Source organism: Jaculus jaculus, chromosome 6 (genome assembly GCF_020740685.1).
Source record: "Jaculus jaculus isolate mJacJac1 chromosome 6, mJacJac1.mat.Y.cur, whole genome shotgun sequence".
NCBI lineage: Eukaryota > Metazoa > Chordata > Mammalia > Rodentia > Dipodidae > Jaculus > Jaculus jaculus.
The window spans coordinates 148,953,451-148,966,511 of NC_059107.1; the positions used below are offsets into that span (position 1 = coordinate 148,953,451).

The 13,061-nt window shown below is 40.6% G+C and overlaps 1 protein-coding gene across 1 annotated transcript in view; it reads left to right on the forward strand.

Annotated features, from left to right (window-relative positions):
* Positions 1 to 13,061, forward strand: part of Polr3b (RNA polymerase III subunit B) — a 108,286-nt gene that overhangs the window by 52,538 nt on the left and 42,687 nt on the right. The window contains exons 14-19 of the mRNA XM_004650238.2: positions 2,253 to 2,453; positions 4,353 to 4,515; positions 4,829 to 4,982; positions 8,222 to 8,296; positions 8,806 to 8,904; positions 11,994 to 12,121. Coding sequence (XP_004650295.1) covers positions 2,253 to 2,453; positions 4,353 to 4,515; positions 4,829 to 4,982; positions 8,222 to 8,296; positions 8,806 to 8,904; positions 11,994 to 12,121 — 820 coding nt within the window. The remainder of the gene's footprint in view (positions 1 to 2,252; positions 2,454 to 4,352; positions 4,516 to 4,828; positions 4,983 to 8,221; positions 8,297 to 8,805; positions 8,905 to 11,993; positions 12,122 to 13,061) is intronic.

A 13,061-nucleotide genomic window follows, 5' to 3' on the forward strand; every position in this document is an offset into this window, starting at 1 on the left:
TTATCTGAAAGGGAGATCCCCACATATTTGAAGAAAGACCTCCTGAGAGCACTTATCCATGCTTCTGTTAGTTTTGCCTTTCCTTCCTGACCCATGCTTCTCAGGTCGTAAGAGCTGTTTGGCGGCCTTCTTCCTAAGTATCTTCCCGACAGAGCTGCTTATTAGAAACATCCGTTCTAGGCCTGCGGCAGGTGTGTGCCAATCAGAAGACAACCAGAAGATCAACCTTTAAAACTCCACAAATGTTCCCACTAATAGAAGGCTTTCCAAATTCATTTTCTCCTCTGTGGAACAGTTTTAGACTTGTCTTTTGTTTCTCCTCATCCCCCTTTGCTGGACTTCTGAAATACTAGAACCGACTCCCTCTTGGTTTCCCTGTCCAGTATTCTTCTACCTTAGTTACTCATATTATCAGTCTGAGGATCAAAAGAGCTACCTGAGCAAGCAGCGTAAGAAGCTAATTTGTGGGATGCAGATGCTTGCTCTGTCTCCATGTTGTAAAGATGGAGCTTTCTCTCTCAAACATAACACTTGTCCACAGTGTCAAAACTCAAATGTTCCAAAGAAATAGATATTCACTGTAGCAAAGACAAAACTAGTTCATGTGGGGTCTTCTCTGAAGTCACATATTTTAATACACACAGATCACCTCATCTTCTAAAACCATTACAGTTTCTACAATGAGATTTTTAAAGTTGGAATCCATAAGTGCTTTTCTGGAATCCTATGTGAACTTTTGTACTCACAGTTCTCTGTACATGTTTCAATAAAATATTGATAGTTTTATCAGGTTTTAAAGGAAAAGTGAAGAGTTCTTGTAGATGCAGATTTTTTCCTTGGGGTAAGAAAGGTAATTGAATTGTCTTGTTTTTATTGACTTCTTATTTTCTTTGCTTTTGGAATGCACGTTCTTTTACTGTCAATTCATGTAAGCATGAATTTATATTCTAGAGAGAATATTATTTAATGTGTTCAACTAATATGGCTATAGAATCATATATTTAATATAATCTGATATACTTACTACATAAGCAATAAATTTAATGTTCAAGATTTATTTGCATAAATTGATTTTATTTTCCAAGCTTTTAGTATATGTTTAGGTTAGCTAGCATACAACATAATGAGTTTCATCATAGCATTTTCATTCTAATAACAGGTCTATTTTAATATTGATGTGATAAAAGAATATAATACAGTTTTTCTTAATATTAGTGATACATAACTCTTAAGCTTAGGGATGAAACTCTGGGAGAGCACCTGCCCAGTATTGACAAGGTCCTGGGTTTGATTCCAAGCACTGAAAATATTTTGTTGTTTGTTTTTGAGGTAGGGTCTCTAGCTCAGGCAGACCTGGAATTCACTATGTCATCTCACAGTGGCCTCAAACTCATGGCCATCCTCCTACCTCTGCTTCCCGAGTGCTGAGATTTAAGGTGTGTGCTACCATGCCCAGCCAAAAATTTTTTTAATTGATTAAAATATGAAATGTTTAGATTCCTCATGCCTGGGATTAAGAAACCTATGGTATGGGGCTGGAGGGATTGTTTAGTGGTTAAGGTGCTTACCTGCAAAGCCTAAGGACACCCAGGTTCAGTTCCCTAGTACCTACATAAAGCTAGATACACATGGTGGCACATGCATCTGGAATTCATTTACAGTGGCTAGAAGCCCTGGCATGCCCATTCTCTCTCTCTCTCTCTAAAACAAATAAATTATATATGTATATATATATGTATATATTTTTTAAGAAAATAAATCTATAGTATATTTATTGTCTAATAACTACTATCAGAATCATTTTTTGTTGCTGTATTTGCCTCTATTATAACTAACTTTGGAAAGCATCCAATAATAATATATTCCAACATGAGATTATATACCAAATTAGTTTTAATTTGAGAGTATGTAAAAATTGTGTTTGCTTATTACTCCCAGTGGAGGTCTGTGGTTGAACTGGCTAAGTCAGTGTAGGCAGAGCTCAGGTGCCTGCTCTGGTATGATGGGGGCAGTGTCTTGGAGCCCTCCAAGGTGGGTTCTAGACATGGTTCAAATTCATTCTATTCTAGAAAACACCAACAAGGAGCCTGGCTGAGTTTTAGTGTCAATGTTAACATTTGGATTCCTACGTGTATAGATCATGGCATGATTTCATATGCAGGTGGTTCCTGTATTACACTACGGTGACTGCCCAGCATCAAGAAGCATACGAAGGGGTAAGAGGTAATGTTATGTCTTCCATCTCTCTTCAGGGAAACTGGTCTCTAAAGAGATTTAAAATGGACCGTCAGGGTGTGACCCAGGTGCTGTCTCGCTTGTCATATATATCTGCACTGGGCATGATGACAAGAATCTCTTCCCAGTTTGAAAAAACAAGGAAAGTGAGTGGTCCTCGCTCCCTCCAGCCATCTCAGTGGGGAATGCTCTGTCCTTCAGACACACCTGAAGGAGAGGTAAGGCAGTCTTGATGTGTGGACTTCTGCTTCTGTTCCCCATCCTCCAGGCCATTTCTTCTGCTTTTGTTGTTGTTGTTGGTTTGATTCTTCAAGGCAGGGTCTCACTCTAGCTCAGGCTGACCTGGAACTCACTTTGTAGCTCCAGGCTGGCCTTGAGCTCATGGTGATCCCCCTACCTCTCAACCTCCTGAGTACTGGGATTAAAGGCATGCACTACCAGGCCTGGCCATTTCTTCAGTTTTAATTGGCTACTTATTTAGCATGAAATATTAATGCAACTTGTCGAGATTATATCAATATGGTTCCAAAGTCAATACCTACAGAAGCATTTGATTCCGTGTTTTACATACAGAGCTATGTAGCCCACATTTCTGTGGCTCATTTTAACTTATCCCAAGAATCAAGCCTTGTGTGAGGAGTTGTTAAAACTGGAGACAATTGTGTGACCCCGTAGGCTCAGTTGTAGCCAGCTTGGAACCCACAGGCTAAAACCCAGAGCAGCTCTGACTTCTGTAAGAAGCACAAACCATGACCAACACTAAACCAATGGATTTGCCTTTGTGTAACTTCCATGGCACCCACCGCTTCCTATTCCATGCTTCTTTAACTTTCATAATTCCATTCTCAGTGTTACTTGATTCTTTTCCTTCTAAGTCATAAGGAAAGAAGGGTCACCATTGTTTCTTCAGGCTCCTAGCCTAGAGGCCCAATAAATACATGCTGAATGATTAAGTTAATGTATGACAAGTAAGAGCTAGAGGTTTCAAAGTATAAGAATTTGTTATGACTTAGAGGAAATGAAAATTAGGAGTTTCAAATAGGCTTATGATTTTTAGAAATTATTCTCCAATTTTTATCTTAAGCATATGGAAATTTACAGAGTTTATATGGTTTTTGCAGTGTGCATATTTTTTATATATCTTGAAGTTGGAAACACTGAGTTGCCCAGATGGCTTCAGCTCACTTTCCTGAAGTGTCTGTTCTGCACTGCTATTGTGATGGTTTAGCGCACAATTGAAGATGTACTCTGTACCTGTCCTGCATGTCTCGTGTGGTTTTTCTGTTTGCTACACTCCATCCTTAGTGGTATTACTGTTGAAGGCTTTTTGGTTATATAGAAGATTATATGTCTTTCATTGTGAAATGATTTAAGACATGGAATAAAAACAAAAATAGCAGAGAGGTTTTCCATAATTCTTCCCCTAGATTCCCTGAGTGTGAGCATCTTACATAATCATTGTATCTTTCAAACTTGAAAAATTAATAGTTGATTCTACTACCTTTAGTTCATATTCAAATGAGTTGTCTCGCCAGTGCCTTTTTTCTGACACATTACCTTTAGTCACCATGCCTCCTTAGTCTGTTTTGGTATAAAATGGTTTTTAGTCTTTCTTTGCCTTTCCTGACCAAGAAACTTGAGCATTCTGGCCAGTTGTCTTGTAGAATGCTTCTCATTCCTTAGCAGAAGTTCTGTATTTTTACATAGTCACATTTATTTATTTATGTTTTCCTATACTAATTTTGTACATTTTCATCACTGTGGCTGTGATGTCTGGTAATAGCTTATATAGTCAGTTTCTTTTTGTTGAACATTATTTACAATTACAAATGATACTCTGCTGAGTATTTATAGATCTTGAGCTTTGAAACATCAAATTGACTAGAGATTGCTTCAGCCAAGTTTTGTGGCCTTGTTACTACTTTTGTATATATTCCTTTGCATTAAAGGACATACATTTTAAAGGTTGTGTGTCTGTGCCAAAGTGCTTAAGATTATACTGTTTTATGTTGTCACCAGCAAAGCAGTGAGCTATTGCAAATATAAACTATATTTTGTATTTCTAATGTTCAGTCTTAGAAATAACTTTCTTTTCTTTTCTTTTTTTTTTTTTTTAGGCCTGTGGTTTGGTTAAAAATTTAGCTCTTATGACACATATCACAACTGACATGGAAGATGGACCCATTGTTAAGTTAGCCGGTAACCTGGGAGTAGAAGATGTCAATTTATTATGTGGGGAAGAACTTTCTTACCCAAATGTGTTTCTTGTCTTTCTCAATGGTAAGTATGCTACAGAGACATGTTTGTCCTAAACAACCTACTGGGAATGTGTGTCTTTTAAGTGAAGTGCAACCTTAATTCAGAAGAAGAAAAGTGATAACAGAGACAGGTGGCCTGTTGGCTGGGTTACCCAGCTAGCCCTTAGGCTATCCTTGACCACACTTCTGTTTGCTCCCCCAAGGGCTGTGGACTAGCTGTGATGTTAATAATAGTCTTTTCATGGCTGCTCAATGCTCCTTAGTGTTTTACTGGGTGAGTATTTTAAATCAGAATGTCTATCTTATATCTGTCTTACCTTTTCTTTTTTGCTTAGGTAATATCTTGGGTGTCATTCGAGACCATAAAAAGCTAGTAAATACATTTCGACTGATGCGAAGAGCAGGATATATCAATGAATTTGTTTCCATCTCAACAAATCTTACAGATCGATGCGTTTATATCTCCTCTGATGGAGGAAGGCTGTGCAGGTATATGCTGCTAAAAAGAACCTGAATCTCTCTATTAACTTTTGGAAGAAACCAGAATCCACTTTAACCTTTTCTGTTGTGAGGAAACATTTGATTCAGTTAGCAAATACTTCCAAGATGAAAGGGAGAGTTAAAAATTAATGGAGATGGTCTGTGCCATCAGAGAGCTCAGTCTGCTGCTGGGAGAGGCAGAAGTAACAACGAGCTAAGCTAGGAATAATGCTGTTTTGTTTTACTGAGTGTTGTGAGTGTGTACATCTATATATATTCACCCTATGATACAGCAATCCTGTCTTCATTTAAATGAAGAAACTAGTGATCAATGAGGGAAGAAAACATACTCAGAGCTACAGTGTAGTAGACTAGGGTTTTTACCTGGAAATGCTTGAAAAACATGACTCCAACAATCATGATTTTTTTCTACTGTATACTGTGCCTGTAATCTAAGCTTTCAAGGGTTGTGGTGCTTGATGGTGGACGGAGTGGAGAAAGGCCAAGGAAAGCCGGGAGTGGAAGTGTGAAGACATTAAGAAAAAGATAACACTAGACCCAGTAGAAAAGTAGGCTACTTTTGTTCACCCAGGGAGTGTTTCCAAGTGCTTGCTCTGTATAGACACCATCCAATAGCGAGAGGCACAGGGGCAAATAGGACATAGTGTTTGACAGAGACCTTGAAACTGCTAAGGTGCCACGTACTGCTTGCTTTCTGATCATCATAACTAAGTGATCAGGGCCCTTTCTCCCTAGGCTGAACATTTCTCCTTTTTCTTTGATTCTTGTCCTTTCAGCAAATTCTTAATGCTTCTAGTAAATTCCGTTTTGGCATACATTAGCCAGAATTGGTTCTTTGATAATATACTTTAAAATAGTAGACCCATGTTTGAATCCTTTTTTTTTTGGGGGGGGGGGGACGCAGGGTCTCCCTCTAACCCAGGCTGACCTGGAATTCACTATGTAGTCTCAGGCTAGCCTTGAACTCACAGCAATCCTCTTATCTCTGTCTCCGAAGTCTGGAGATTAAAGGCGTGAACCACCACACCTGGCTTTCCTTGTTTGATTCCTAACTCACTCACTGGGCTGGTGATTTTGAGTATATTGTATAAGTGTTGGAGCCTGGATTCTCTTGGCTGAAAAATGTACATACCCGCGCTTGCCTAGGACTGTTCTGTGAACTAAGTGGTAGGACACGGCAAGTGCTTGTAGAGCTCTCGACACATTTTCGGTGCTGCTTTATAGCAGTTAACAACATAGCTCAATTAGGGGCAGGAAGAACAACAACAGTTCTAGGTTACTCCTTTTAAAACATTTTCTCTTTCATTATATCCAATCTAATAGGACATGTTCTATAAGAAAGTTAATTGTTTTTCAGAAGTAATTTTATAGAGGCTGGGGAGATGCCTTAATGATTAAACACACTTACTCCTCAGGCCTGCCAGCCTGAGTTCAGTCCTCAGTATCGACGTTAAGCAGGCTGCAAGGGCACGCCAATAGCAGTGGGGTGTGGAATCAGGAAAATCCCAAAGCTTGTGACCCAGCTAGCCTGGCCTTCCCAGCGGCAAAAAACAAGGGAGACTCTGTCTCAAAGAAAGTGGACGGGAAGAACCAACACGCTGAGGTTGTCCTGACCCCCACATGCACGTATGCACACATACATGTAATTTTATGATGGCAGACCTTAGTCTAGCCGGAAGGGGTCCCTTCTGTCCTATTCCTGTTTCTGCGGCTACTTGTGTGACCTAGCCTGAGCTACCCAGCCCTCAAGTGGGAGTGTGGCTCTGCTTCCCTACCACAAAGAGAGATTTCCAGGTTTTGCTGACTCCCGTGAAATGCCCCTCCAGTTCCCTGTCCAGTGGCTCATGTTCCCCTTTTGTGTCTGTGCAGCTCTCCTCGGCTGTTTAGAAGCGCCCATTAGTCCTCACACAGATACTCGGGCTTCGGGGAAGAGCACACACTGTCTGCTGGTGACTTGCTCCCGCTGTAAGAGCTGCTTATCCAAATAGCAACAGCCCTTGCTATTTCTGTGCTGCATGCCATCCTTTGTGTGGGTGTTTCCTTGGGGTGGCCAAGCCCTCAGAGGCCAGTCGCCACTGACAGTTACAGGTTAATCTACCAGGGCACTGTCTCTACCTGAGCCCGTTGCATCAGTGCGCATCCTCAAGAAAGGAAGCTCTGTCCTCTGCAAATGTACAGCCAGATAAAGTGTAATGAAACCTGTTAGTTTAGCTCAGTGATGTCTACCCTTCCTCAAAACAAGCCTTATAGCCACATGTCATCATTATACTCGGGGACATTACTGTGTTGCCTGCTGACTGGGTCTTACAGTCTTCCCTTCCATGTGGGACACGATCCAGGATCCCAGTGGATTCCTGACATCACAGGTAGTGTCCAACCCCATGTACACTGTGTTTTTCTGTCTGATAACTGAGATTGCTGGTCAGTGACTAACAGGCAGGTCACCTGTTTGCTCTGTATTGTGAACACACTAGATTGAAGGATGGTTAATATCCTAGGTGGAATAGAGTGAGCTGATGCAAGATTTCATCAGGCTGCCAAAAATGCTGCATAGTTTCAATTAAGAACTATTAAGACTATACTTTCAGTGATCATCTCTGTATTTCATTATTCAATTGAGAATTACTTATTTTCCCCTTAGCATCTCTAGACCATAGTTGACCTTGAGTAACTGAAGTCACCCAAAACAAACCACTGAAGGATGGAGAAAGGGGGAGTATTATAAACCAAATTTAGAAATATTCCTCAAATGATATGCCTACATGGTTTTAAAAAATATGACATGTAAGCTGGGTGTGGTAGTACATGCCTTTAAGAGGTAGAGGTAGGAGGATCACTGTGAGTTGAAGGCTACCCTGAGACTACTTAGTGAATTCCAGGTCAGCCTGGACTAAAGTAAGACCCTACCACCAACCTTCACACACACAAAAAGAAATATACCATGTAGATTTTGTTTCCTGTCTAGACTTTTTAGTATCATATTTTGTGTGCACTTAAAGCCAGACATTTCTTAGAATACTTGAAGGAAGTACTGTGTGTGTACACATATCCACACATGTATGGGTTGTCTGTATAAGAGAGAGACCCTACATGTTCACACAAGCCAAAAATACCTAGTGCTTTCAAGCAATTTAGGAATGAGTTTATGTCTCCATCTTCCCTTATTCCACTGGGATAAACCCAACTTGCTGACATAATTTTTATTATTATTTTTCCCCCTTTTCTAGGCCTTATATAATTGTTAAGAAACAGAAACCAGCAGTCACCAATAAACATATGGAAGAGCTGGCTCAGGGGTACAGGTAAGTACCCAAAACTAGAAATTCTCAGTCTCCTTTAATACATGCTTTCATCAGCAATAGAATTATTAGATCTGTGCTATTGAGAAATGTTCACCATTTCACTGGATATACCAGTCACTTAAGTCATTCTTCTCAGTATGAAGTGTTTGTATCAACCTACGTCACAAGGGTTACAAAGCCTTGATGTAAATGACTGCACCATGTTTCTAGTAAGAAGAGAACCTATAGCAATATGTTTGTGTAGACACTGAGTTCCTCATCAGAGGAAGTCTCTCAAGCCAGATTGCTTATAGGTGGAGACCAGATTGGCAGGAATTACAGATATTTTAAGGCTTTTATTTTAGTGGTTTCTTATCCAAGAATAATGTGTTTCAGGGATCCCAGTGGATTGGTACTTTCTGGAAGCGAAAGGTGCTTTGGTTCTCAATGAAAGCCAGTGTCTTCTGTTATTTTATAACATACTGCAATAAAATGTCTTTTAATAATGTCTCTGGTCATTTTGTTCATAGGAATTTTGAAGATTTCTTACATGAGAGTCTTGTTGAATATTTAGATGTGAATGAAGAAAATGACTGTAACATTGCACTCTATGAACACACAATTAACAAGTAAGTAGGATCCATACAACCATAATTAAAACTGGTTTTAAACAGAAAGTACCTTCTCTTCATTGTCCTGTTCAGTTCTTGTATCATGCTTTTGTAGTAGAAATTGTTAGTAATATGCTGTTTATTTTTTAATATATTTTTGTTTATTTGGGAGAAAGAGAGACAGAGAGTGACTATGGATACACCAGGGCCTCCTTGTACAGCAAATGAATTCCAGAATCATGTGCCACTTTGTGCATCTGGGTTTACATGGGTACTGGGGAATTAAACCTAAGCTGTCAGATTTGCAAGCAAGTGCCTTTGACTGCTGAGCCATCTCTACATTGATACACTGTTTTGTAATGAAGAATGCTGTTTACTTCAATTGAAAGTATCACAAAGTTACTAACACATCAACTTTAGATTTTCTTATGCTTTCTCTTTGATACTTGGTGTGTTATTTTTAAAAAGGAATTACCTCTCTGATTTTAATATCCAGTCATTGTAAAAACTGAACTAGTGAATCAGTCTATACAAACATGTGTTTACAAGGCTAGGGAGCTGGTTGAGCAGATAAAAACACTTGCCCATGCAAGCATGATTGCTTGACAGGGTTTGAGCACCTTCGTGAACAACTGGGCATGGCCTTTGCATGTCTGTAACCCTGGTTCTGTAGGGAATGAAAACTAGAGTCAGCCTGACTGCAAACCACAGCTCCAGGTTCAATGAAGAGCAGTAGAGGGGTCTGTGAATAAGGCGTGCATATCTGCACAGGCACATGTGTACACCACACCATACATACTACACACATGCACAAGTGCATGAAAAAAAATAACAAAATGTTTTCATCTTTCCCAGATAGAATTTTGTCAATGGACATCTGAATTCTTATTGTCAGTGCAGGAATTCCATACATAGTATGTTGTAAAAATGTCTCCAAGCATATGTGTGATGTATACTTGAAATGACCACATGTTCAGAATATGTCTTTTACCACAGCGCTATTTTAGAAGCATCTGTGCTAGATTTGGAATATATTAGATGACATATGTATAACTTGCTTTGTGGCATATAAAGCTATTATACCACTTACCTCAATTTGGAATTTCTGCAGCTATTGTTTTTAACTTTTTATTGTCAACCTCTGTACCTATATATCATAATCCCCCCACTGCCTTCCTCCATTTTCCCTCTTCCTCCACTGAATCCCTCCTTTCCAATGAGTCTCTCTTTTATATTGATGTCAACAATTCCCCCTCCTATTATGCATGTCTTGTATAGATAGCATCAGCCACTATGAGGTCATGAGTGCCATGGGCATTTATATTTTTTTAAAAAAAAACTTTTTGTTTATTTTATTTATTTGAGAGTGACAGACAGAAAGAGAAATGGGCAGATAAATAGAGAGAGAATGGGCATGCCAGGGCCTCCAGCCACTGAAAACAAACTCCAGACGCATGCGCCCCCTTGTGCATCTGGTTAACGTGGGTCCTGGGGAATCAAGCCTCGAACCAGGGTCCTTAGGCTTCATTAGGCAAGCGCTTAACCTCTAAGCCATTTCTCCAGCCCACATTTATATTTTTAAACAGGGGTTTTCATATTCCTTCTTAGTAACTATAACTTTGATCAAGGAAAAGTAATTTTACTTTGTTTTATCTAATAATGTTTTTTTTAATTCATAATTTTTATTTCTTAAGGTTGTGAATCTTTCCATTAGTTTATGCCCCTCATTTCAAGACTGAATAGAAGAGAACTATAGTATAGCATACATGTAAATGACAGCTTCACTCTTCATGTTTCCTGAGCCAAACACCCAGGTTTCACCTGACTGCTCCACCTGTACATCCACCTTGTCTCAGTCCCATGAGCTTCCATGGCACCAACACCCGAGCTTTCATTGCCACCTCTGATGGACATCCGGCCCAGGCGGCTGCCAGCACTTTTCCTGTAGCTTCCCATGCCCCTCAGGAGTCTGTCCAGAGGTCATCACAGTTTTCCTATCTTCCCTTCTGCAACTTCTGCTCTTTCCTCCTCACACTGTTTGAGCCACACTGGCCTCTTTTTCAGATAACCTTGGCACATCCCCACCTCTGCACTTTTGCTGCCTTGAACAGTCTCTCACACACTAGAATGTCTCCCTGCTTCTCAACACCTGCACTCAGGTGCCCTTTTCTTGTGTCTTATCCTACCACCCTACTTAAGGATTGGAACTAGCTAGGGGTTGCTTCTGTCTACCCTCTTGCCTTCTGTGGCAAGTATTGATTTTCTTCTAGTGTTTGCTGCTGTAAATATAATCTGTGCTTTGCTGGTGTATCTGTGTTTTCACCCTCCACCAAAACCCTATGAAGCAGGGATTAAATTTGCTGTGAGTGAACATAGGTTATCATTATTGTCCAATCATCAAGTTATTCTACAAATCACCTGCATTTTATTTAGAAAGTATGGTAATTCTAGAATTTTTTTTAGAAACACAGAGGTCCATAAAATAAAAAGAATGAACTCAAGCTGGGGCTGAAGTTCAGTTGGTAAAGTGCCTGCCTGGCATGCAGGATGCCCTGAGCTCTATCCCCAGTACTTCATAAAACCAGGTGTGGCGGCACATACCTGCCTCCCAATTACTGAGATTAAAGGCATGTGCCACCATGCCCAGCCTTGTTTTTTTTTTTTTTTTTGAGGTGGAGTCTCACTGTAGCCCTGGCTGACCTAGAATTCACGATGTAGTCTCAGGCTGGACTTGAACTCATAGTGATCCTCCCACTCTGCCTCCCAAGTGCTGGGATTAAAGGTGTGCACCACCGTGCCTGGGTTGTTTTACCAGAATCAAAGTTTACTATCTTTATCTGGATAATAGTATTTATTATATATTTTGCCCAGTACACACATAAAGCCGGATACACAAGGTGCCACATTCATTTGGAGTTCGCTTATGGTGGCCAGAGGTCCTGGCTTGCCCATTCTCTCCCTCTCTCTATCTGTCTCTTTCTAACACAATCTCTCAAATAAATAATAAAACACTTTTTAAGGTCTTTTTTTTTTTTTTTTTTGCATCCTTTGAGACATTGCTTTTAGTACCTGATGATAAGAAGTGAAATTCTTCACTAACTTTCTAGAGATACCACCCACCTGGAGATTGAACCCTTCACTCTTCTTGGTGTTTGTGCTGGCCTCATCCCGTACCCTCACCACAACCAGTCCCCAAGAAACACCTACCAGTGTGCCATGGGCAAGCAAGCCATGGGTAAGATTTTCTTGTCAAATCTGGTTCCAAATAGTTAGAGAAAGAAGTTCATGTTGACTCTTACTTGTGATACGTGTTTGGGCAAGTCAGATATTGGTGAGTTCTCTGGATTGCCAAGCTCAAAAGGCTGCCCGTTCAATTCTGATACACGTGGAGAGCCTGCCTTGTCTTCCTCCTGGGCAAAAATGCAGAAAACCTCTCTCAACTTGCTTCCTTGACCAAAGTGACATATAATAAATGCCACAGAATCATAAGGAAATCAATATAAAAAGCTCTATAAAATGTAAATTGTTAACTGGGAAAGATGGAAGAACAAAGCAGAAAACCTCCACGTGAATGGAGGACTCACCGTAGGCTGGGAGGTGTGGGATGGCAGCCATTGGGCCCGCCATATTCTTGCAGTTGCTACTGAGTCTCCTACAACATCTGACACTGATTTCTGAGTTCACCTATCTCTTCCTTCTTCTCTTTCATCTGTCCGTTTATTAACGTGTCTGCCCACCTGTCAATCCGTAGCGTTTACTGAGCATAATATATACAGTAGGGGTCAGACACGGGGACGGAGCGTGAAAAATGTGAGGCTGAGCCCCGTGCTGAAGGCGTCACAGTCTAGCTGGGAAGAGCTGCACGTAGCACTCCAACAGCTGTTGGTGAGACCAGCAGCCAGGGTCTGAGGAAGCAGAGGAGTTGGAGCAACGAGCAGTGGGCGGCTTCTCCAGAGAAAACTGAGCTGAGTCTGAGCATTGTTCCAAAGTGGCAGAAATACCGACAGGCACGGCATGGGAGGTCATGGTACCCTGGAGTGGCTGCTTCCAGTGGGTGGGAGACATGATGGAAGTTCCGTGTGTGGAGAGTTGAAGGAGCTTTGCCTTACGGGTGATACCGAGAGACTTTTAGGTCAAAGCTGAAACAAATTTTACTTACAAACCTTTTCAAAATG